Source organism: Mobula birostris, chromosome 22 (assembly GCF_030028105.1).
Source record: "Mobula birostris isolate sMobBir1 chromosome 22, sMobBir1.hap1, whole genome shotgun sequence".
NCBI lineage: Eukaryota > Metazoa > Chordata > Chondrichthyes > Myliobatiformes > Myliobatidae > Mobula > Mobula birostris.
Window position 1 is genome coordinate 15,515,354 of NC_092391.1, and position 22,390 is coordinate 15,537,743.

The 22,390-nt window shown below is 39.6% G+C and overlaps 1 protein-coding gene across 5 annotated transcripts in view; it reads left to right on the forward strand.

The window, feature by feature from the left end:
- Positions 1-22,390, forward strand: part of setx (senataxin) — a 98,943-nt gene that overhangs the window by 22,014 nt on the left and 54,539 nt on the right. For all 5 annotated transcript variants that reach the window (XM_072240101.1, XM_072240100.1, XM_072240103.1 and 2 more), the window contains 4 exons: positions 3,816-3,996; positions 14,385-14,592; positions 18,591-18,700; positions 19,948-20,167. In XM_072240101.1, the coding sequence (XP_072096202.1) occupies positions 3,817-3,996; positions 14,385-14,592; positions 18,591-18,700; positions 19,948-20,167 (718 nt within the window). In that variant the 5' untranslated portion in view covers position 3,816. The remainder of the gene's footprint in view (positions 1-3,815; positions 3,997-14,384; positions 14,593-18,590; positions 18,701-19,947; positions 20,168-22,390) is intronic.

The following is a 22,390-nucleotide window of genomic DNA, read 5'->3' on the forward strand; positions in this document are numbered from 1 at the left end:
CTTGTTTTTTATTATTATTTTTCTTTCTTGTACTTGCACAGTCTTTTGTCTTTCGCACACTGGTTAAATGCCCAGTTAATGCGGTCTTTCATTGATTCTGTTATGGTTTTATTGAGAATGCCTGCAAGAAAATGAATCTCAGGGTTGTATATAGTTTCATATATATACTTTGATAATAGATTTACTTATGATTAGGCACAAGTTGCCCTCCCTAAGCTTTATGTGAATAGATCCTTCATTGCAGTTGTTCAGTCTTCCATTTTCACCCGCAGACTTCCCTTCTTAGAGGACCATTCCAAAATCAGAGCCAGGTTTATTATTGCTGATGTATCTTGTGAAATGTGTTATTTTGCAGCATTAGTACAGTGCAAAACATAAAAATTACTATAAATTACACTAAAAATATATTTTAAAAATGAGCAAAATAGTGAGGTAGTGTTCATAAGTTCATGGACCGTTTGGAAATATGATGGTGGGTGGGAAGAAGCTGTTCCTAAAATGTTGAATGTAGGTCTTTAGGTTGCTGTACCACCTCATTGATGATAGTAATGAGAAGAGGGATATCCTGGATAGTGTGGGTCTTTATAATGGATGTCACCTTCTTGAGTCACCCAGCTTCGGAAAATGTCCTTGATGGTGGGAAGGCTGAGTTTACAACCCTCTGCAGTTTTTTTCTGATCCTGTGCACTTGCACCTCCATACCAAACAAAGACATAACCAGTCAGAATGCTCTCCACAGTACATCTGTGGTGTACTTACCCTGTGACATTTCTAGTGGTTTGGTTTTCAACAAACCACAAAAATTGCAACATCTGCCCTCCTTATTCCTTTTTACCATGCAGGATCTAAATGTGCCATCTGGCTGATATAGTTATTCACCTGCACAGCTTTCAATTTAGTTCTCTGTGTGATCATCTGGATACTGAAACATAGAAAATAGGCACAGGAGTAGGTCATTCAGCCCTTCAAGCCTGCACCGCCATTCAGTATGATCATGGCTGATCATCCAACTCAGAACCCTGTACCTGCCTTCTCTCCATACCCCCGATCCCTTTAGCCACAAGGGCCATATCTAACTCCCTCTTAAATATAGCCAATGAACTGGCCTCAACTGTTTACTGTGGCAGAGAGTTCCACAGATTCACCACGCTCTGTGAAGAAGTTTTTCCTCATCTCGGTCCTAAAAGGCTTCACCTTTATCCTTAAACTGTGACCCCTCGTTCTCTACTTCCACAACATCGGGAACAATCTTCCTGCATCTAGCCTGTCCAATCCCTTTAGAATTTTATACGGTTCAATAAGATCCCCCCTCAATCTTCTAAATTCCAGTGAGTATAAGCCTAGTCGATCCAGTCTTTTTTCATATGAAAGTCCTGCCATCCCAAGAATCAATCTGGTGAACCTTCCTTGTACTCCCTCTATGGCAAGAATGTCTTTCCTCAGATTAGGGGACCAAAACTGCACACAATACTCCAGGTGTGGTCTCACCAAGACCTTGTACAACTGCGGTAGTACCTCCCTGCTCCTGTACTCGAATCCTCTTGCTATGAATGCCAGCATACCATTCGCCTTTTTCACCGCCTGCTGTACCTACATGCCCACTTTCAATGACTGGTGTACAATGACACCCAGGTCTCATTGCACCTCCCCTTCTCCTAATCGGCCACCATTCAGATAATAATCTGTTTTCCTGTTCTTGCCACCAAAGTGGATAACCTCACATCTATCCACATTAAATTGCATCTGCCATGAATTTGCCCACTCACCTAACCTATCCAAGTCACCCTGAATCCTCTTAGCATCCTCCTCACAGCTAACACTGCTGCCCAGCTTCGTGTCATCTGCAAACTTGGAGATGCTGCATTTAATTCCCTCGTCTAAGTCATTAATATATATTGTAAACAACTGGAGTCCCAGCACTGAGCCTTGCGGTACCCCACTAGGCACTGCCTGCCATTCTGAAAAGGTCCTGTTTATTCCCACTCTTTGCTTCCTGTCTGCCAACCAATTTTCTATCCACATCAATACCATACCCCCAATACTGTGTGCTTTAATTTTGCACACTAATCTCCTGTGTGGGATCTTGTCAAAAGCCTTTTGAAAATCCAAATATACCACAACCACTGGTTCTCCCCTATCCACTCTACTAGTTACATCCTCAAAAAATTCTATGAGATTCGTCAGACATGATTTTCCTTTCACAAATCCATGCTGACTTCGTCTGATAATTTCACCGCTTTCCAAATGTGCTGTTATCACATCTTTGATAACTGATTCTAGCATTTTCCCCACCACTGATGTCAGGCTTACCGGTCTATAATTCCCCGGTTTCTCTCTCCCTCCTTTTTTAAAAAGCGGGGTTACATTAGCCACCCTCCAATCCTCAGGAACTAGTCCAGAATCTAAAGAGTTTTGAAAAATTATCACTAATGCATCCACTATTTCTTGGGCTACTTCCTTAAGCACTCTGGGATGCAGACCATCTGGCCGTGGGGAGTTATCTGCCTTTAATCCCTTCAATTTACCTAACACCACTTCCCTACTAACATGTTCCCCCAGTTCCTCCATCTCACTAGACCTTCGGTCCCCTACTATTTCCGGAAGATTATTTATGTCCTCCTTAGTGAAGACAGAACCAAAGTAATTATTCAATTGGTCTGCCATGCCCTTGTTCCCCATGATCAATTCACCTGTTTCTGACTGTAAGGGACCTACATTTGTCTTAACCGATCTTTTTCTTTTGACATACCTATAAAAGCTTTTACAGTCAGTTTTTATGTTCCCCGCCAGCTTTCTCTCATAATCTTCTTTCCCTTTCCTAATTAAGCCCTTTGTCCTCCTCTGCTGGACTCTGAATTTCTCCCAGTCCTCAGATGTGCCGCTTTTTCTGGCTAATTTGTATGTTTCTTCTTTGTAATTGATACTATCCCTAATTTCCCTTGTCAGCCACGGGTGCACTACCTTCCCTGGTTTATTCTTTTGCCAAACTGGGATGAACAATTGTTGTAGTTCATCCTTTGTTTCCAAATTAACTATGTCACTCTCCATCTTAATGAGAGTGACATAGTTAATTAGTGACATAGTGAAGAAACCAAAGACTCAAATAGTGATTAAGAATTTCAGATAAGCTATCCTTACCAGTTTATGTTGGGTCTAATTCAAGAGCATCTATCTCCTGTAGTGTTACAATCATTTCCCTCTCCACAGATTCTGTCTGAGCTATTGTGTATTTTCTGCATTTTTTTTTGTTTTCGTTGAAATGTCAAGTATCTGCAATTTTATGCTTGTCAATTAAAACTTACTTCATAAAAACAGTTAATATATTATCTAATAATTAACAATGACTTTAGTTTTTAAACCGTGTGAAAAGTTGGACAAATATTCATTTTGTTTAAGACCAGTTTCAAGGTTCTGACAGTCAGGAAGTGATTTTTAGCTATTCTTAATTGTGCCTCAGGCACTTCGAATGAACTGCAGTCTACTAGTATTTCTAAAAGGTATGTTGTTTATTTTCTATATAGCCCTTGGGATTTTAGCATACAGGAGTTGTTACCAGAAGAATTATATATGATAAGCATGATTAAGAGCACACCTGTTACTGAGACATGTAATGTACCGAATTAATTAAGTGATGCACATCTCCACTGCAGCTGACACATTCAGTTTCGTAATTGCTTACTTAAAATTATTTTTACGAGGTTCCTACAGCAGCATTTTGTGTATATTCTTATTTCACTGTCCTTTGTGAATTCTAGCTGTCACACATTGCTTACTGCTCTGTGGTTTAATTATGATTATTACTTTGAAATTGGCAGGATGAACACTTGCCGTTGGTGCACGCCTCAACACGAGTCAACAGCCGAATTTCTACGCTGTTACAGTTCTGAGGTGCTCTCATCAGAGGAGCTAAAAGCTGCCAATGAAGATCTTTGTTACTGCCTAGAATGTGTGGTGGAGTATCACAGAGCCCGTGATGAACTTCCGGCAGCGCACAAGGTAATGGAAAAAGTTTATTTAAAGTCATGTGATTTGAGGAGCTCTTTGAAATCTGTGTTATTAAACAGACAAATGCAAATAATAGAACCAAATGCAAATTTAAAGCCTTTTTTAAAACATGACCTGACAAAATTATATTCATAGGTTTGTGCCTTCTCTTGCCTAAAATGCAGAGCTTGCAAAGGTGATTTGGTCTGTTTGACTTAGCTGTTACAGGCTAAATTTCATGGACCATTGGGGTGGGGGGTATCTGCAGAAAACTTAAATAGTATGCACTTTCCAATTATAATTGTGGTGAGGGTAGGTATGGGGCAAGGGAAAGGGGAATAAACTGGATGCAGTTAATTTTTTGATTTGGATCTCTAGACTGCTAATAATGTACAAAGGAAGTGTAAAGTGTTATTTTAGCAGTTTGCTATAATGCTTGAGACAAAAAGTCTGGTCTTATTTTTTGTACCTACTGAAGTAGAAGTTTTGGCAGAATAAACTTTTTAAAATAAAAGCTGGATCACTGACTGGCTCACTGATGTGGTTGATGGCAGAAGGCCGAGCTCTGGTATTTTGGATATTTCCTGCAGCTCTTACTATGAGTATCACATTTTGAAATGAACATGTACATAATGTAAAGAGCTGCACATATTCCATACCATCTTGGATGAAAAGATAATCTTGACTTCTTTCCTCCACTCTAAACGACCTCCTTAAATTCTTTCAAACTTACTTCCGATAACAAAGGTGCAAACTACTCCTAATGAGATTGTAGATGGTATATAATTTGACTAACTTCAGTAAACTCTCTTCCTCCTCGTTCTAGACTTGTCACTTTGGTTAAGTACCTCATCCTCATTTATGATTCCACTATTGGCAAATTGGATGAGATTGTGCTTGCCTGGTTACGTCCTTAATTGTGTTTAATAGTAACCAGCAAATTACTTTCAAATACCATGGACACCACTGTAGCATAGTGGTTAGTGTGACGCTGATACAGCTCAGGATGTCTCAGAGTTCAATTCCAGCAACGTCCTGTAACGGGTGTCTGTACATCCTCCCTGTGGAATATGTGGGTTTTCCCTGGGTGCTCCAGTTTCCTCCCACAGTCCAAAAATGTGCCAGGTTGGTTAGTTGGTCATTGTAAGTTGTTCTGTAATTGAGCTGTTGGGTTGCTGGGGTGGAGTGACTCAAAAGACCCTATTCCGTGCTGTATCGCTAAATAACTAACTTCTGTTTCCATTCCATTGCTTATGGATAATCACCAAGATAGTATCATTGTATTTTCATTTACAATGCTGCTCCTCAGAGACACCAGTTAAATCTGATTCCACTTGAATTCTAATGACATTTACCAAGCTAATGTCGGCCCTTTGGTCGACATCTTCTGGATAGATCATGAAGCCATGTATTTCACTTCTTTGTCTTTTACATTTGTTTTTCATCTTGGATGTGATTCTGGAACTATTGGTGCCTGTGATTTGCTGTTTGGAGATCGTTTGGGTGTTCCAGTACTCTGTGGTCTGAGAGGCTTCTGGGAGATGCTAGACACAGTACAGGCCCTTCGGCCCTCGATGTTGTGCCGACCCGTATATTCCTTTAAAAAAAGTACTAAACCCACACTACTGCGTAACCCTCTATTTTTCTTTCATCCATGTGCCTGTCCAAGAGGCTCTTAAATACCCCTAATGTTTTAGCTTCCACCACCATCCCTGGCAAGCTATTCCAGGCACCCACAGCCCTCTGTGTTTAAAAAAAACTTACCCCTGATGTCTCACTTAAACTTCCCTCCCTTTACTTTGTACATATGCCCTCTGGTGTTTGCTATTCGTGCCCTGGGAAACAGGTACTGGCTAACCACTCTATCTATGCCTCTCATAATCTTGTAGACCTCTATCAAGTCCCCTCTCATCCTTCTACGCTCCAAAGAGAAAAGTCCCAACTCTGCTAACCTTGCCTCATAAGACTTGTTTTCCAATCCAGGCAACATCCTGGTAAATCTCCTCCGCACTCTCTCCATAGCTTCCACATCCTTCCTATAATGAGGTGACCAGAACTGAACACAATACTCTAAGTGCAGTCTCACCAGAGATTTGTAGAGTTGCAACATGACCTCTCTACTCTTGAACTCAATCCCCCTATTAATGAAGCCTAGCATCCCATAGGCCTTCTTAACTATCCTATCAACCTGTGCAGCGACCTTGAGGGATGTATGGATTTGAACCCCAAGGTCCCACAGAGGTGGTGAGTGCAGGCAGGCTGCGGGATGGTGCATGAGCTGTTGTTCAATTCCATTTTGCCAATTAAAGCTTCCATTGTTCGCTGATTAAAGCAATGACAGAGATTGAAACATCAAGGCGAATGTGGAAGTTTGGAGATCGTTTGGGTGCTTCAGCGCTCTGCAGTCTCCAAGAGGATTCCAGGAGACAGGCAGCATGCACAAACCTTGTGGCAGGCAGGCTGCGGGATGGGGAGCAAGCTGATGTTTGACTCAATTTCGACCATTAAAGCTTCCATTGTGCGCCAGTTAAAGCAACCAAGGAGATTGAAGCATCAAGACGAGTGCAGAGGGTGAGTGCCAGCTGCCTGTCTTTTGATCACTGACGATTGCTCTGCTATGCTACCGGAGAGGGGAGAGCCTGCCACCATGCCTGGAGAATGTTAACCAGGTTTTCTGCATTTTGGATGTGGACTTGGACTATAGACTTCCCCACCCAGTATTATAGTTTTTTATATTCTGTGTTTTTCACCCAACCTTTCCTGATTTTTGTATGGAGAGGGGAGATTTGGGGGTCTATGTGCCTGTTGCATTTTGTTCCTTTTTTTTGTGCAGGGAGAGATTGCTGATCGTGCTGCCTTTCTTTCTGGGTTTCATGGCTACCCAGAGAAGAAAAATTTTAGAGTTGTATACTTTGATAATAAATGAACTTTGAATGCCTGCTAGAACCTCACCATTTTTTCCCAAAGTTTTCATACTGTCTTTCTAATATCTAGTACTGGATAAACAAAAGTTCCCTTCTGAACAAAGCCAAACTCTTCCATAGATAATAATTCCATTCCTCCCTCCACTGAGGGCGGTTTATCATTGCACTAGTTAGAACACCTGCCTTGGAGCTCCAAGAATCCTAGTTCAAACCTGTAATTGGTTCCTTCCTCTTGGGACATTTGCATTTTCTCTCTGTGACTCTGAGGATCTTCTGTGCACATAACTTACTTTTCATGTCCCAGAGATGTACTGGAAGGCTCTTAGCTATTGTAAATTACCCCGTAATGGCTCAAATTGTGGGAAATGTAAATTTGAGAGTTGCAGGGAAATAAGAAAGTGAGAAATGGAACTGATGGAATTGCTGAGAACTGACATGAGATGATGGGTTGAATAGCTGCTTTCTATGTGCAACTTCTACAGCAACTGTTGTGCTCTAGACCAGCTGAGCATACAGAGAGTGGTAAACATAGCCCAGTCCATTACTGGCCTGTCACTTCCTTCCATTTTCATGATCCATTGTTTCTGAAAGGCTAGTGGTTATATTTAGGATGCCTACCATCCAAGCTCTTTCCTTTTCTCTCTTCTGCTTTTTGGGAGAACATACATGAGCTTGAAAGCCTGGGCAGCCATATTTGGCGATAGCTTCATCTCCACTGCTATCAGACAGTGAACCCACCACCTATTTCACCCCCTCCACCTCTGGTGGAGCTGCCACCTTCTCATATTCTCTCGGTTATTTTGCCATTGTCGCTTTAGTATTCTTTTTGCAACACTCAGCTGTCTTGTACTTGTCACTTTTCTTGCATTTACCACTTCTCTTGCTGTTTACAATGAATTTCCTACGAACAAGAAATTTCTTTGTACTCTAATGCAAATGACAATATAATCTAATCTAAAAGTAAGTAAGCAAATTGTTCCTGTTGTGAACTGCTAATGATCTTGGCGCTGTATTTGACCTCTTCCCCCCCCCCCCACTACCAACTATTATTTCTATTTATGAAGCATTCCCTGATTGTTCTGCCTCAAGCCATTTGCTACAAAAGTATCACACATCAAAGTTGCTGGTGAACGCAGCAGGCTAGACTAACTGCTGTTAGTCCTGACGAAGGGTCTCGGCCTGAAACGTCGACTGCACCTCTTCCTACAGATGCTGCCTGGCCTGCTGCGTCCACCAGCAACTTTGATGTGTGTTGCTTGAATTTCCAGCATCTGCAGAATTCCTGTTGTTTGTGCTACAAAAGTATTCATCCTTTGCCGTTTCTAGACTTTACTATTAACTTGACACTATTAGCTCTTCCGCAGAGATGACCTGACATGCATGATGGGAAATAGGTTGGTAGATTGAGTTGATTCACTCCTGCATTTTATGCTGGGCTTTTTACTGTTCAAGAAGTATTGACTCAGATCCCCAATTTGGTTTTGAATGTTTTTTCTCCACTTTGAGTGATCATCAGTCCATATTGGTCTGAGAGAATGTTTCATTTTTTTTCCAAAGATGCTTTGCGAACATCTTTAAATCATTTTCTCGATTCCTCTGGAATCACTTACTTTCATTGAGATCATAATGGAGTGTCTTATTTGGGAGCCTGGTGTCAGACACATGAATGGAACTGACTAAGTCTAATTAAGTCTTTAATGCTGAATATGTTGGCCTGGAAGAGATATTGACATTAGTTAAGTTATATTTCCATTGCTTTGATCGCTTCTGTGGGAACAGTGTTGCTGGTAACCTCCTTACTCATTGAGATGTATGCTGCAGATATCCAAGTTTTAGGAGATTTGCTTTGCTGCTGCCCATTAGACCATTGATTTTCGACTCAGATTCAGACCTTCAAAATCCATTTTCCTCAGTCGGCCAAAGGGTGTACTTGTGCACTGAAGGGAATGTATGCTTTAACAGAGAAGTTGCCCCTAAGAAATGGAAACTGGCCACATTTTGCAAGATCATACATTGAATCTTTATTGTTGGAGGATGCTGTTGTACAGTGGGGGCAAGTTGATGGAAGACCTCTGTCGTGTGGATGTTAGCGCAGGGCATATCTTCTTGTATGCTTCAGTAAATGAGTTGACAATGACTTTGAACTGGTTGTGCTTAATAGAAGCATTTTGTGCTTTGAGCCTGAGGACTGAGTTTATTGTGACCTTTGTTCTGGAATGTAGGTGCCATTATTTGAAATCTTCCCATTAGTGCCTTTTGAAGCTGAAGCTCTAACATTGTAGTGAGAAAAGTGCCAGGACAATGACAAATCACTGTTATCGTGTTGGTTGGGCCCAAGACTTGGTTCTGTTCCAGTGCCCTGGTTAGCCTTCCTATGTATGTGCTATCCTATACCAAGTCTTATTCACCTGCCATCCAGATCCTATGTTAACCGTTACTTAAGTAATGCATCATATGTTAATCACTTTGTGGTTTTACATCTCCATATTTCCTGTCATCTCCTCCAGCCCTGTGTTGTAGGAAAATTGTATTATGTGGGAGAGTAGGATTTAAGGCTTGTAGTGTAGAAGGAATTGGTGGAAAAAATTCAAGTCAAGTTGCTTTTATTGTCGTTTCAACCATAACTGCTGGTGCAGTACACAGTAAAAACGAAACAACGATCCTCCAGGACCTTGGTCCTGTGCATATCTAAAGCACGGCAGCATTATATACCTGCTATTTCTAGGTTGCAGTGATGGATGGTAACCATTATATTCTATATTCTTGAGTAGGTCTGTTGTGAAGTCAACTCTGTTGAACCAGAGACAACAAATTTACTGAAATCTGTTTAGAGATTAGAGAGGCCGTTTTGGGTCATTGACATGCAAAGCAGAGTCTTCTGCAGAATTCCTTGTACTGGGACATGAGGCTGGGGAGAGTATTGAAAGCATCTGGTGTAATGTTGTACACACCTCTGTCTTGCACACACATTCAGCCTAAAATGTGTAGCTGCTACAACATGGGAAAGTGAGCAAAAGCCAAATAAGTAATTTTTTTCTGTTTGTGTTGAACACTCACCATCACAGGGGAATAAATAGACTAAACAACATCTGTGTTAATCTACATGGAGATAACAAGGCTAGCTCTAGGGTTGTTCCCATGGTAACAAAGATGACTCCAGTAGGTTCTTAAAGGGTAGTGTTAAGCTAATCAGGTATTGGCTATGATACCACGAGAGTTGGGGCTCTTCATATGCTATCAGTCACTCAAATCAACCACTAATTTCTCTTCTTTGGGTAACTGGTTTATTATTGCCACATGTACTGAGATACAGTGGGAAAAACACTGCTTCACTTGCCATCCAGACAGATCGATCTGTAAGTACATTGCAGTAATACAAAGGAAAAATCAGTAACAGAATGCAGGGCATAGTGTTACCATTATGGAGAAAGTGGAATTCAGGTAGACAAATAAGGTGCAAGAGCCATGGCAAGGTAGAATGAGAGATCAAGAATTCATTTTTGTCGAACAAGAGGTCTGTTCAAGAGTATGATAACAGCAGATAGCTGTCCTTGAGCCTGCTGGTGTGTTTTCAAGTTTTTCTGCTCAGTGGAAGAGGGAGGAGAAAGAATGTCTTGGGTGGGAAAGGGTCTTTGGTTATATTGGCTGCTTTCTCAAAGCAGCAGAAAGTGTGGACAGAGTCAGTGAAGGAGAGGCAGTTTTTTGAGATTAAACCAGGCTGTATTCATTGTTGTGCATCTGGTTAGAATGGTCTTTAAGACATTGAATGAAGATTACCTTATCTATAAATGTATAAGAATGGCCTAGTTTTGTATATTTGGGGAAAATGTGTAGTCTGCATTTAGCAAGGTGGTGGGGCCCCTCTCACTCTTACAGGTGTTAATGCATGCACTTTTACTTAACCTACAGATAAGCGAGAATGATTAATAATTCTTTGCTCCACAGGATCTGTAACCCTCTCAGATATTTGCACTCCTCTATTCCTTGCCTCTAACTAACCCGGACTTAAGTTTTTCTATTATTGTTGGTTTAAGTAACCAATACCCTCTGAATTTTCCTCCATAAATCTTAACCTCAATCTGTTTTCCTGATTGCAGTGGGCAGTGGTGAAGACTTTGTCCTTGTAACTTATTTGGCCCAGGGTCAAACTCCTGTGTTGCTCCATGGAATGTTGGCATTTAAAAATTTTCAAAAAGTTGTGTATTCCCATTCTCTTCAGTGATTTTGTATAAATCCAGGATTTAAAACAAGTTCCGTCTGAGAGTAGGTGGATCCTCAACTGAGAGCACTGCACCAGGGAAACACAAACTATCTTTTTATGTGCTGTAATTCAAATAGAACTGGGTGAAGAGAATGCAATAATCTTTCCATTTGAGGAGGTACTTTGTATATACATAATTGCTTCTTTGTCGACTTACAGAGGCATGCAAAAGTTTGGGTACCTCTGGTCAAAATTTCTGTTAATGTGAATAGTTAAGTGAGTAGAATATGAACTGATCTCCAAAAGTCATAAATTTAAAGATGAAACATTCTTTTCAACCTTTTAAGCAAGATTAGTGCATTATTTTTGTTTTGTACAATTTTAGAGTGGAAAAAAAGGAAAGGAACACCATGCAAAAGTTTGGGCACCCCAAGAGATTTGAGCTCTCAGATAACTTTTACCAAGGTCTCAGACCTTAATTAGCTTGTTAGGGTGATGGCTTGTTTACAGTCATCATTAAGTAAGGCCAGGTGATGCAAATTTCAAAGTTTTATGAATACCCTGACTCCTCAAACCTTGTCCCAACAATCAGCAGCTACGGACTCCTCTAAGCAGCTGCCTAGCACTCTGAAAATTAAGATAAATGATGCCCACAAAGCAGAAGGCTATAAAAAAATAGCAAAGCGTTTTCAGGTAGCCGTTTCCTCAGTTTGTAATGTAATTAAGAAATGGCAGTTAACAGGAATGGTAGAGGTCAAGTTGAGGTCTGGAAGACCAAGAAAACTTTCTGAGAGAACTGCTCGTAGGATTGCTAGAAAGGCAGATCAAAACCCCCGTTTGACTGCAAAAGACCTTCAGGAAGATTTAACAGACTCTGGAGTGGTGGTGCACTGTTCTACTGTGCAGCGACACCAGCATAAATATGACCTTCATGGAGAGTCATCAGAAGTTTGCAAAGGAACATCTAAACAAGTCTGATGCATTTTGGAAACAAGTCCTGTGGACTGATGAAATTAAAATAGAACTTTTTGGCAGCAATGAGCAAGGGTATGTTTGGAGAAAAAAGGGTGCAGAATTTCATGAAAAGAACACCTCGCCAACTGTTAAGCACGGGAGTGGATCAATCATGCTTTGGGCTTGTGTTGCAGCCAATGGCACGGAGAACATTTCACTGGTAGAGGGAAGAATGGATTCAATTAAATACCAGCAAATTCTGGAAGCAAACATCACACCATCTGTAGAAAAGCTGAAGATGAAAAGGGGATGGCTTCTACAACAGGATAATGATCCTAAACACACCTCAAGATCCATAATGGACTACCTCAAGAGGCATAAGCTGAAGGTTTTGCCGTGGCCCTCGCAGTCCCCTGACCTAAACATCATCGAAAATCTGTGGATAGACCTCGAAAGAGCTGTGCATGCAAGACGGCCCAAGAACCTCACAGAACTAGAAGCCTTTTGCAAGGAAGAAAGGGCAAAAATCCCCAAAGAAGAATTGAAAAACTCTTAGCTGGCTACAGAAAGCATTTACAAGCTGTGATGCTTGCCAAAGGGGGTGTTACTAAGTATTGACCATGCAGGGTGCCCAGACTTTTGCTTCGGGCCCTTTTCCTTTTTTGTTATTTTGAAACTGTAAAAGATGGAAATAAAAAAGTAACCTTGCTTAAAATATTAAAGAAATATGTCATCTTTAACTTTATGCCTTTTGGAAATCAGGTCATCTGTTACTCGCTGAGCTATTCACAGTAACAGAAATTTTGACCAGGGGTGCCCAAACTTTTGCATGCCACTGTATATATCATTACTAGCACTCTAACTGAACCAAACACCAGTGAAGTCAAATATTCCTTTAAGAATTTGTAAAAGACATAGTGCAAAGGGTTGAAAGTGATTAATATGTAATGGCCAAATCATTTGGAAGATAGTTGATGAGAATCTTCTTTGCATTGAAGATGCAGATGGCATTTAGAATTGAAATCATATAACAGATTTTGAGATTTTTGCAGTCAAAAGGTTGAGAAGCAATTTCAGTACCCCTTTAACTTTAATATATGATTATCTTATTCAAAAGAAAACCTTAATTTGGATTCAGTTTAATACTGCTTGAAGAAAGCTTGGACCAGGGAGATTGAGAATTACAGTTTTATTGATTACATGGCATCCCTCAGTTACAAATGCATGACTTATTGACACCCCTACGTTTGAACAAGTTCCCATAATAAATTCAGAAGTCCAATGTACATATGTAAGTTCATTCCTAGGAACAGCAATACTAGTTTCCTCCTTCTCTCCACTTTTAGTTATTGCTTTTAATAATCAGCCTTGTGTGCTTTTAGGATATTTTCCAACTTGGGAACAAAATCAATTTGTGACATATGTTTTTAAAAAAAAAACAACCTGAGGGCAAAGTGTTATTGCTGCTGTAATTGTTGTAACAATAGAACTGTTACTGACAAAGCCACAACCTGTAGGCCCTGTGATTGCAATCATTTATAACATTGGATCTCTAATTAATAAAATTCAATTGGTGCATTTGACTGTTTGATTATATTGAGTAGATAGGTATTTCTGTCATCTTATCCACCTTGGGCAGTCTCTCAGAAGCAGGAATTACTTGCTTCCACTGTGATTTTGTTGGCTTAAGGTGGGGAATGAGGCCGTTGTTGGAACCACACACTCTTCTACAGGTAGAACAGAAGGTGCTAACAGGTTGGCAGAATGGTAGTTTGAGAAGTGATTTGCTCCTCCTCCACTTGCACAGGGTTCCTCTGTTCTTCAGTGTGGATCTGGAAGAGGATGCTGGCATGAGATACATCATTGCAATTTGGGGGATTTTCTGGAGCAGCATTGCTGGTATTTTACCAATGCCTAAAGTTAATCCAAGTATATGGGAGGGTAGAAATCAATCATTGCTGCTTGATGGATCTTTAGTTTTGCGTCAGGCTGGGAGTGTGGGCCTAAGTAATTCTCTGTTGTTTAATAGTCTGTTAACTCAGCACAGGAATGGATTCCTAGCATCTTTGTCTGTGTGTCTCCTTTGATCCAGTATCCACTTTGGGATTCCTTCGGAAGGTTCTCGTTACCTCTAAGTTTTTGTTTCAGTTCTTCCAGGCTGCCTTCTTGAACGGCTGAGAACCTTTGAGGTATGGGTATACCCGATAATCTGCTTTTTGCAGCTTTTGTTTAATTGTCCCACAACAGAATAACATTTTAAAATACAGCTAAATTCAGCTTCCTTTGTTTTCCTTAAAATTACTTGCAAATATATTTTGCAGGATTTGTGGAAAATTGAGACCAAGCGTCTGGTAGAGCACTTTGAAAAGACGTTAAAGGAAGAGGAGGAAGATGATGAACTGATCTTAGTTTTGGATCAGCAGGAAATTCAGCTCCCTGGATGCATGGCAACAAATATTGAGAATGACCTCCGGGTCCCCATCATTGAGGTCCTTAAATACCCATACTTACTGCTTCATGAACGTCTGAGTAAGTAATTAAAATTCGTAGCAATACATAAGCAGTGCTTTCGGCTCTTGTGTTGGAATACCCTCTACCCTATGACACTGAGATGTTGCGTCATTCTGGGAAAATGTCAACACTCTCGACAAAGTACTTAACTAATTATATTTTGGATTAGAATGATGTTCTCTCTAAGAACAAGCTTGTTTTGAATTTGAACTGCTTTGGTCACAGATCCTCTTTAAATGCTGAAGTTTGTGAAATCAAGCAAAATTACGTTAATCCACTTAATTGAAAATGTTGAAATAGGAAGTGTCTGTTGAATCCCTAATCAATTATTGCCTTATCTCTGCCTTTGATTATAAGTAGGTTATGCAAACTGCATGGAGCAGAGCAAGTTATTTGGCCCAAGCAATCCGTGCCAGCGTTTATACTTCATTAGTCGTCTTCCATCTTTCCTTGAACAATAAATTTGACAATTCAGTTAATTAGCTTTCGAGTTTATTTTGGATTTTCCGCAACTGTTGTGTTTCTGCATTCTAGCACTGTTTCTTCTCTCTTTCCTCTCCTCGTTCATCTCCCTCTGTTTACCCTTGCTCCAGATATAGATGCTATTAGTTAATAGCATTTATCAGCCAGTTTCAGTCAGTTTCATTCATTTCTTGATGTCTGTTCGGAGAAGACTCAATGGGCCATGTGGTCTAATTTTGCTCCCAGGTCTAATGGTCTTTGTTCTCTGCTTCTCTGTGCTTTCTGTAACCAAAAAATACCTGTTTTTTAACTTTTCACTGCTTTGATCAAAAGTGTCAAATTTGTATGTTAACTGTGTTTTTCCCTCCATTGCTGCCTGAACTCTTGAGTATTTCCAGATTTTCTGTGTCTTTTTTTCCCTAAATGCCAATGCCTATTTGACCCAATGCTTTGAGGATGCCTCCTTAAAGTTCCCTCTTTGACCAATCTATTGGTCACCATCTTGGTACCACTTGAAAAGCTTATTGCTTAATGCAGTAAAACCTTACTTTTAGGTGCACCATATTCAGGTTTCCCCTGCTATCTGAAAATAGAGTGTTCCTATGAAACCTTTTGTCAGCCCAAATGGCGGAAAGCGGAGAAGCAATTACCATTAATTTATCTGGGAAAAATTTCTGAGCGTTCCCAGACCCAAAAAAATAACCTACCAAATAACACATAAAACCTAAAATAACACTAACATATAGTAAAAGCAGGAATGATATGATAAATACACAGCCTATATAAAGTAGAAATCATGTATGTACAGTGTAGTTTCACTTACCAGAATCGGGAAGACAGTGAGCACACTAAAACACATCACATTTTGTGTATAGTAAGCCTTAATTGTGGCTGCTAGGGCTTGGTCACACGGTTGCAGCAACGACGTCGTATTGGGCGGTAAGAACACAACACAAATGTTACTGCCATACTCGATAATGCCAGGTGGATGAGCAACGCAGTTATCGACAATCACAAGACACCTATTATCGAGGTTATTATCTTAGGCTTTCCTGATACCTTAGGACACATCTTGCTAACGGATGCACAAAATAAATCGAGATAAAGCACAGATGCTCACAGACACGGTTCAAAGCTATGGCGACTTGATGCTGAGTGTAGTTCCCAGGGAAAGAACTTGGCGGTGCCACTCTCGCTGCTCAGGGTCTATAATGGCTCGCTGCAGAACAAATGCTGAACGCTATTTTTGCGTTTCGCCTTTTTTCATAAAAGCGAAAATCTTCTTCGGATTTCTTTTGGTTAGTGAAAATAGTTACTAATGTAGGTCTTTCGTAAAAGCGAAGTGGCGTAAAGCAAACTTTCAAAAAGTGGGGGATACCTGTAATTGGAAATTATTGTGAAATTTTGTAAGTTATCAACTGGAGAGAGAAATGGAAGGGTATGCAGAAAAGAGGGTAGATCTATTGATAAAATTTGTTATAATGTAATTGGTAGACATGACCTTGGCTCAGAAAACTGAACATAGTGGGGTTGGAGATTGAAAGAAAACACCAGGGTAAGAAAGTTACTGGTGGTTGTAGAATTTCATATTCTGAGAATGAGAAAGTTAGTAAAGCTTGTATATTAAAATAAAGTTAATTCTAATTTAAAAGGTGAAGTGGTAAGCATTTAAGGAGATATTTCCTATTTCACAACAAGGGCATTCCATTGAGAAATAAAGATCTCATTGATGAGGAAATCCATTTGTCAGAATTTAAGAAAATTAGGGGTGACATTGAATTGAGAGAAAATTGATAAAATGCCGTGAAAACTGATGGTAGGTTAGAAAATTGAAAAAAATATTAGAAGCCTGAAAGAAAACTGAATGGGTAGGGGAAGATGGAAGTGGAGAAAATGATTGTAAGAGTAAGTCACAAGAAAATATATAAAAACAATGAGAATTTATTGAAATAAATTTGATGACATTGAGAAATTATTAATAAGAAATATAAATATTTTGCATCAGACTTCATTATAAGGGACACTAATAGCATCCCACTATGAGGAGAAAATCCATGAACAAAGAGAAATTTAAAAATATCACCAGAGGGAAGTTACTAAGCAAACCACTGAGACTAATGGATAATCACAGGTTCCTAAAAGAGGTGGATGCCATTCCCTAGACTCTGGAAAGCTCGCAGTGTACTGGAAACCTTTATTAGAAGAGGCAGGCATGTTACCTTAAAATCTGTCATTGGGGAAAATGCTGGAATCTATTAATAATGAAGTAAAACAGGGTATTAAAAATAATATTACATTCATAATCATCTTAGTTTAATGAAAGATTGATCCTATACTCACTGGAGTTTTGAAGAATGAGGTGGTATTACTGAAGCATATAAGATTCTTGTCAAGGTTTATAATATGTTTGTTCCTTGCATTGCATTCACCATTTTGGCCCATTATGTTTGTGCTGGCTCTTGGAGCAATCCCATTTCCCTGCTTAATTTCTTTGTAATCTATTCTCTATCACAACAATCAACTCTTGCCAATTCTCCTACCACCCACTTAAACTGCAGAGAATTTACAATAGCCCATTAACCTATCAATCTGCAATTTTTAGTCTATGTGAGGAAACTACCCTGGCTGAGGAGAATGTTCAAACTCGGCACGGGAATTCAGGATCAAAGTAAGTCATCAAATATTATTTCCTCATGTAATAGAATCCAAAACAGGATGCAGTTTCAGAATGAGAGCTTTCCCATTTCAAATGAAAACAAAAAGAAATTACTATCCAAAAAATCGTAGTTCTCTAAACTATGGAACTCATTAAAGGCCATAATGACAAACCTTTTCTTCATAGAGAGATTGAGGTTATGGAACAGACAAAAAGAAAGTTAAAGCCAAGATCAGATTAATCATGGTCTTATTGAATGGCACAGGCAGTCTGAGGGTTCTTCATGGCCTACTCGTATTTCCTACATCCTAATGTAAGGTGATCAATCATCTTGATAACAATGAAGATAATAGCTCTAATAATCTTCCATCTGAAAAACTAAGCTCGAGATTGTGGAGTAGCTCTTAGCATGTAATTGGCACACTAAGGATCTTGGCACGTGGCCAAGTAGTTAAAGGCATTGGTCTAGTGATCTGAAGGTCGCTAGTTCGAGCCTCAGCTGAACTAGTGTTGTGTCCTTGAGCAAGGCACTTAACCACGCATTGCTCTGCGACGACACCGGTGCCAAGCTGTATCAGCCTTCGTGCCCTTCCCTTGGACAACATTGGTGGCGTGGAGAGGGGAGACTTACAGCATGGGCAACTGCCAGTCTTCCATACAACCTTGCCCAGGCCTGCGCCCTGGAAACTTTCCAAGGCGCAAATCCATAGTCTCACGAGACTAATGGATGCCTTTTATAAAAAAAAAGGATCTAAAAGTTCACAATTGCTAAAGGTTTTTGTGCTTGGATTATATGCAATTTGAGATATTATTTAGTTTTCTGTTTTAGTTACTTCTGCAATAGTGATGAAGATTTGTAATAACCTTCTAAATACATTGTAATAACTTTATGTTTTAGGTGAGTTATATGTTGAGGCCCTTACCAGAATGGAGCAGGGGAATTTCTCCTTTCAGATATTTGATAAGTATCCTGGAATCTATCTACTTTTGGTGCACCCAAATGAAATGGTAAATCTTGACAACCTTTATTGATTCTGTGACTTGTTTAGTATATTCTATAGAAGTGTGTTTTGCTTTCTTAAGTGAAAAACTGAACACTGGATCCAGTTTCTAATGAGTGGTTTAGAAGCAGAAAACACTGGAATTGTATTGCTGGTTCTTCAGCAGTAGTTCGGAAAGACATTGCTGCTGAGATTCCTTGGGGAAATGTCTTAACTACCTTCCATTACTATTTTTCAAAGTGAAGCAATCCTCCTCCCTCCCACACAACCCCCACCCAGTCTCTGCTGCCTCCATGCAATGCAGCTTGGATAGGCTGGAAAGTGAAGCAAAATAACAGGAACACAAAAGTTACTCTTGATGACCATAAGTGCTTGGGATTCAGTGGAATTCTTCTCTACCAGTCTCCTAGTGGTACTGCTTACCAGAAATGTAACTGGACCAGCCTCACAACTTCAGAAGTTTGAAGAGAACTGGGGCAAGATTTTCAGATCCTAACTCTGATGTTCTTACAGCCTCTGCAAAGGCATATTGAGGATTGTTATGGGATGCTCTCCATTTTCACTGGATGACAAGAACAGTAGTCAGCAAATCAATACCATTAAGGAATAACAGCCTGTTTGAATGGCTCCCCATTCATCAACTCCACCACGGAAGGATTCAAAATGCACAACAATTAAGTATCCAGTTATTCCCAAAGCATATGTAACCCCCTTCAAGTCCTGACTTGGAAATAAATTCGTTATTGTCAGCAACAATCAAAAAGCTATAGTGTTTCAGGAAGATAGCTCATCGTTACTTGCGAATGGACATGTAAAATCTATCTTGCTAGTGATATCTATGCCCCATGAGTGGCAAAATGCATTTCCCTATAATTAGTCTGCTAAATCCTTTACATTGAAATGGGAAATGATTTGGCAAGTGCCATTTGCTACAATGTACAGGGTGAACTGCTTCCTCAATAGCAGCAAATAAATTCCTGATTCTAAGAAGTGTTAAATTAAATCTCAGTATACTATTTAAAAATCGTAAAGTGCGAGTGACAGATTAAACATAATTTCAAGAGTCAGGTGATATTTGAACAAATGTAAATTGTCAAAAACATTTTTATAGCCTCATAATTGCCCAGCTTTTATGTTCATGTTTTCTACATTGTTTTAATTTTCTAATGCTGGACTAAAGGGGGAAACAAAATTAAAGTTTTCTTTTGCCAGTTTGAAAACTATTGAAATTCACATTAATGTTTCTGATTTTAGATCCGGAAATGGGCAATTCTTGCTGCCAGATCTCTTGGAAAAGTGGAGCGAGATGATTTTTATGATCTGCAGGAAGTGATAACCTGTTTATTGAAAGTGATTGAATTGGATCTTTTTGAAAATACAGATTTCTATCACAGTTATGGAATGGAAGAGGGAAAATTAATTCTTTTACCACCCCATCTTTATGAGATTACCAACCACAAAAACTATTGGCTTGGTAAGTGCAGTGATTTTCCTAATGAAATTAGATCTGCTATTGGTCTGTATCCAAGGAAACTGAAACTAAGAATTGGGTAAAGATAACATGGTGCTGTTGTATAATTTGTTAGTCCAAAGTGGATATTATAACTCTTATTTAAGATCTTGTTGTCAAGGATTTCAATCTTAAATGTTTTCTATCCAGCCCCATCTGCAAGTTTATATTTAAAGACTAGGTCATAGTAATCTTTTTGATTTCTACATATAGTTTCACTGGCCAGGGTGCCTTTTTCTGTGTTAGTTGCCTTCAGATGCTGTTGTCATGGAAGTATCTTCTTTCAAAGTATTGATTTTATTTTTATCTTGTTGGCTGACTCTATCATAGGTGGTGTAGCGCAGTCTTTATTTATTTAGAGATACAGCACAGTACCAGGCACTTCTGGCCCAACGAATGCATCCTACTCAATTACTTGCATATGATCAATTAACCTACTAACCTACATATAGAGTCTGTCTAGGTTAGGAGGAGTAATTGCCTAATTTAAAGTAACCTGCAGTTTATATTTATATATATATAAAAAATATGCGTTGCATCCTACATTGGGGAAATGTATTAGTATTGCTGTATTTATTTTCTAGATTAGCACGAGCAATTTGGTATGTAACTCTGTTCGATTAAATAATTCATGAGGAGCAATCACAAACAGAAAATCTGCAGATGCTGGAAATCTAAGCAACACACACAAAATGCTGGAGGAACTCATCAGTCCAGGCAGCATCTATGGAAAAGAGTACAGTCGAAGTTTCAGGCCAAGACCCTTCAGCAGGACTGGAGGGAAAAAAAAGATGAATAGAGATGAAAGGGACAAGGTGATAGGTGAAACCGGGAGGGGCAGGGGGAAGTAAAGAGCTAGGAAGTTGATTGGCGAAAGAGGTACAGGGCTGGAGAGGGGGGAATCTAACAGGAGAAGACAGAAGACCTTGGAAAAAAGAAAAGAAGGGAGGAACACCAGACATGGGGAGAGTACAATTTCGGGAAATCAGTTATTCCTTTCAACTGAATGGAATTGATTTGCCCTCCTGACTATGTTATATCCTGTTCTCAATTTTTGGATTCTTGTTTAAAAATGTTGTTGTGGCATTGGTCATATGTAATGCTGTATTGAAGTGTATATTTTGTGATGAGGTTGAAAATTGTTCAGGAAGGCGCATTGCAGCAATTGTTTTAAACTGACAAGCATCTTTTGTTGCATTTAAATTATTGGCAAAAATTCAGTGTATTTCTGCTAGTATTCTCAAGGGTACTACCTAAGTTTTTATTTGCATTTCAGTCACTAATAATTGGTGAGTAACCCTTGAACTTTTTTCAAGCACTATTCTTGGGGATGCCTTTAGTTCATCCTTCTTTTCCTTTTGGAAAGAGAAATTTTCTGTGTTGTCCTCTTTGAGGGGTCAGCGGTGGAAGGGGAGTGCAGCTTCAAGTTCCTGGATAGCAGCATCTTAGAGGATCTATCTTTGGACCAACGCATTGATGCAGTCATGAAGAGTGCACACCAGCGACTATGCATCATTAGGAATTTGGTACATCACCAAAGACTCTAGCACACTTCTATAGATGTATGATGGCGGGCATTTAGATTGGTTGCGATGGAAGCTTCCATGCTCAGAATCAAGAGGTTGCAGAAGGTTGTGGATTTAGCCAGGTCCATCATGGGCACAACCCTCCCCAACATCGAGGACATCTTCAAGAGGCAGTGCCTGTAGAAGGCACCATCCATCATTGAGGATCCTCCCCATCCCTCTTCTCGTCACTGCCATGCCAACAGGGAGGAGGTACAAGAGCAGGAGCTTCCGCACAATAATTTAGAAACAGTTTTTTTCCGTTTGCCATCAGCTTTCTGAAAGGTCCTTTAATCCATGAACACTTACTTCATTGTTGCTTTTGCAAAATGTATTTCTTTTTGTAAATTATAGTGATTTTTTTGTCTTTAGGTTGTACTGCTGCCACAAAACAATGTCATATAAGACAGTGATAATAACCCCGATTATGATCTGGCAGAGTAAAATATTCTGTCGGTGTGTCTGATGTGTACGATAAACCTTCAAAGCTGCTTTCAAATAAATTGAAAGTGTTCTACTTGCATTTTCTTTATGTAACAAATGGTATTGAAATCAGATACTTAGTATCTTTCTACTGCTGGGAAGTGAATTGTTGCAATGTGCATGTTTTCATAGATCTTTA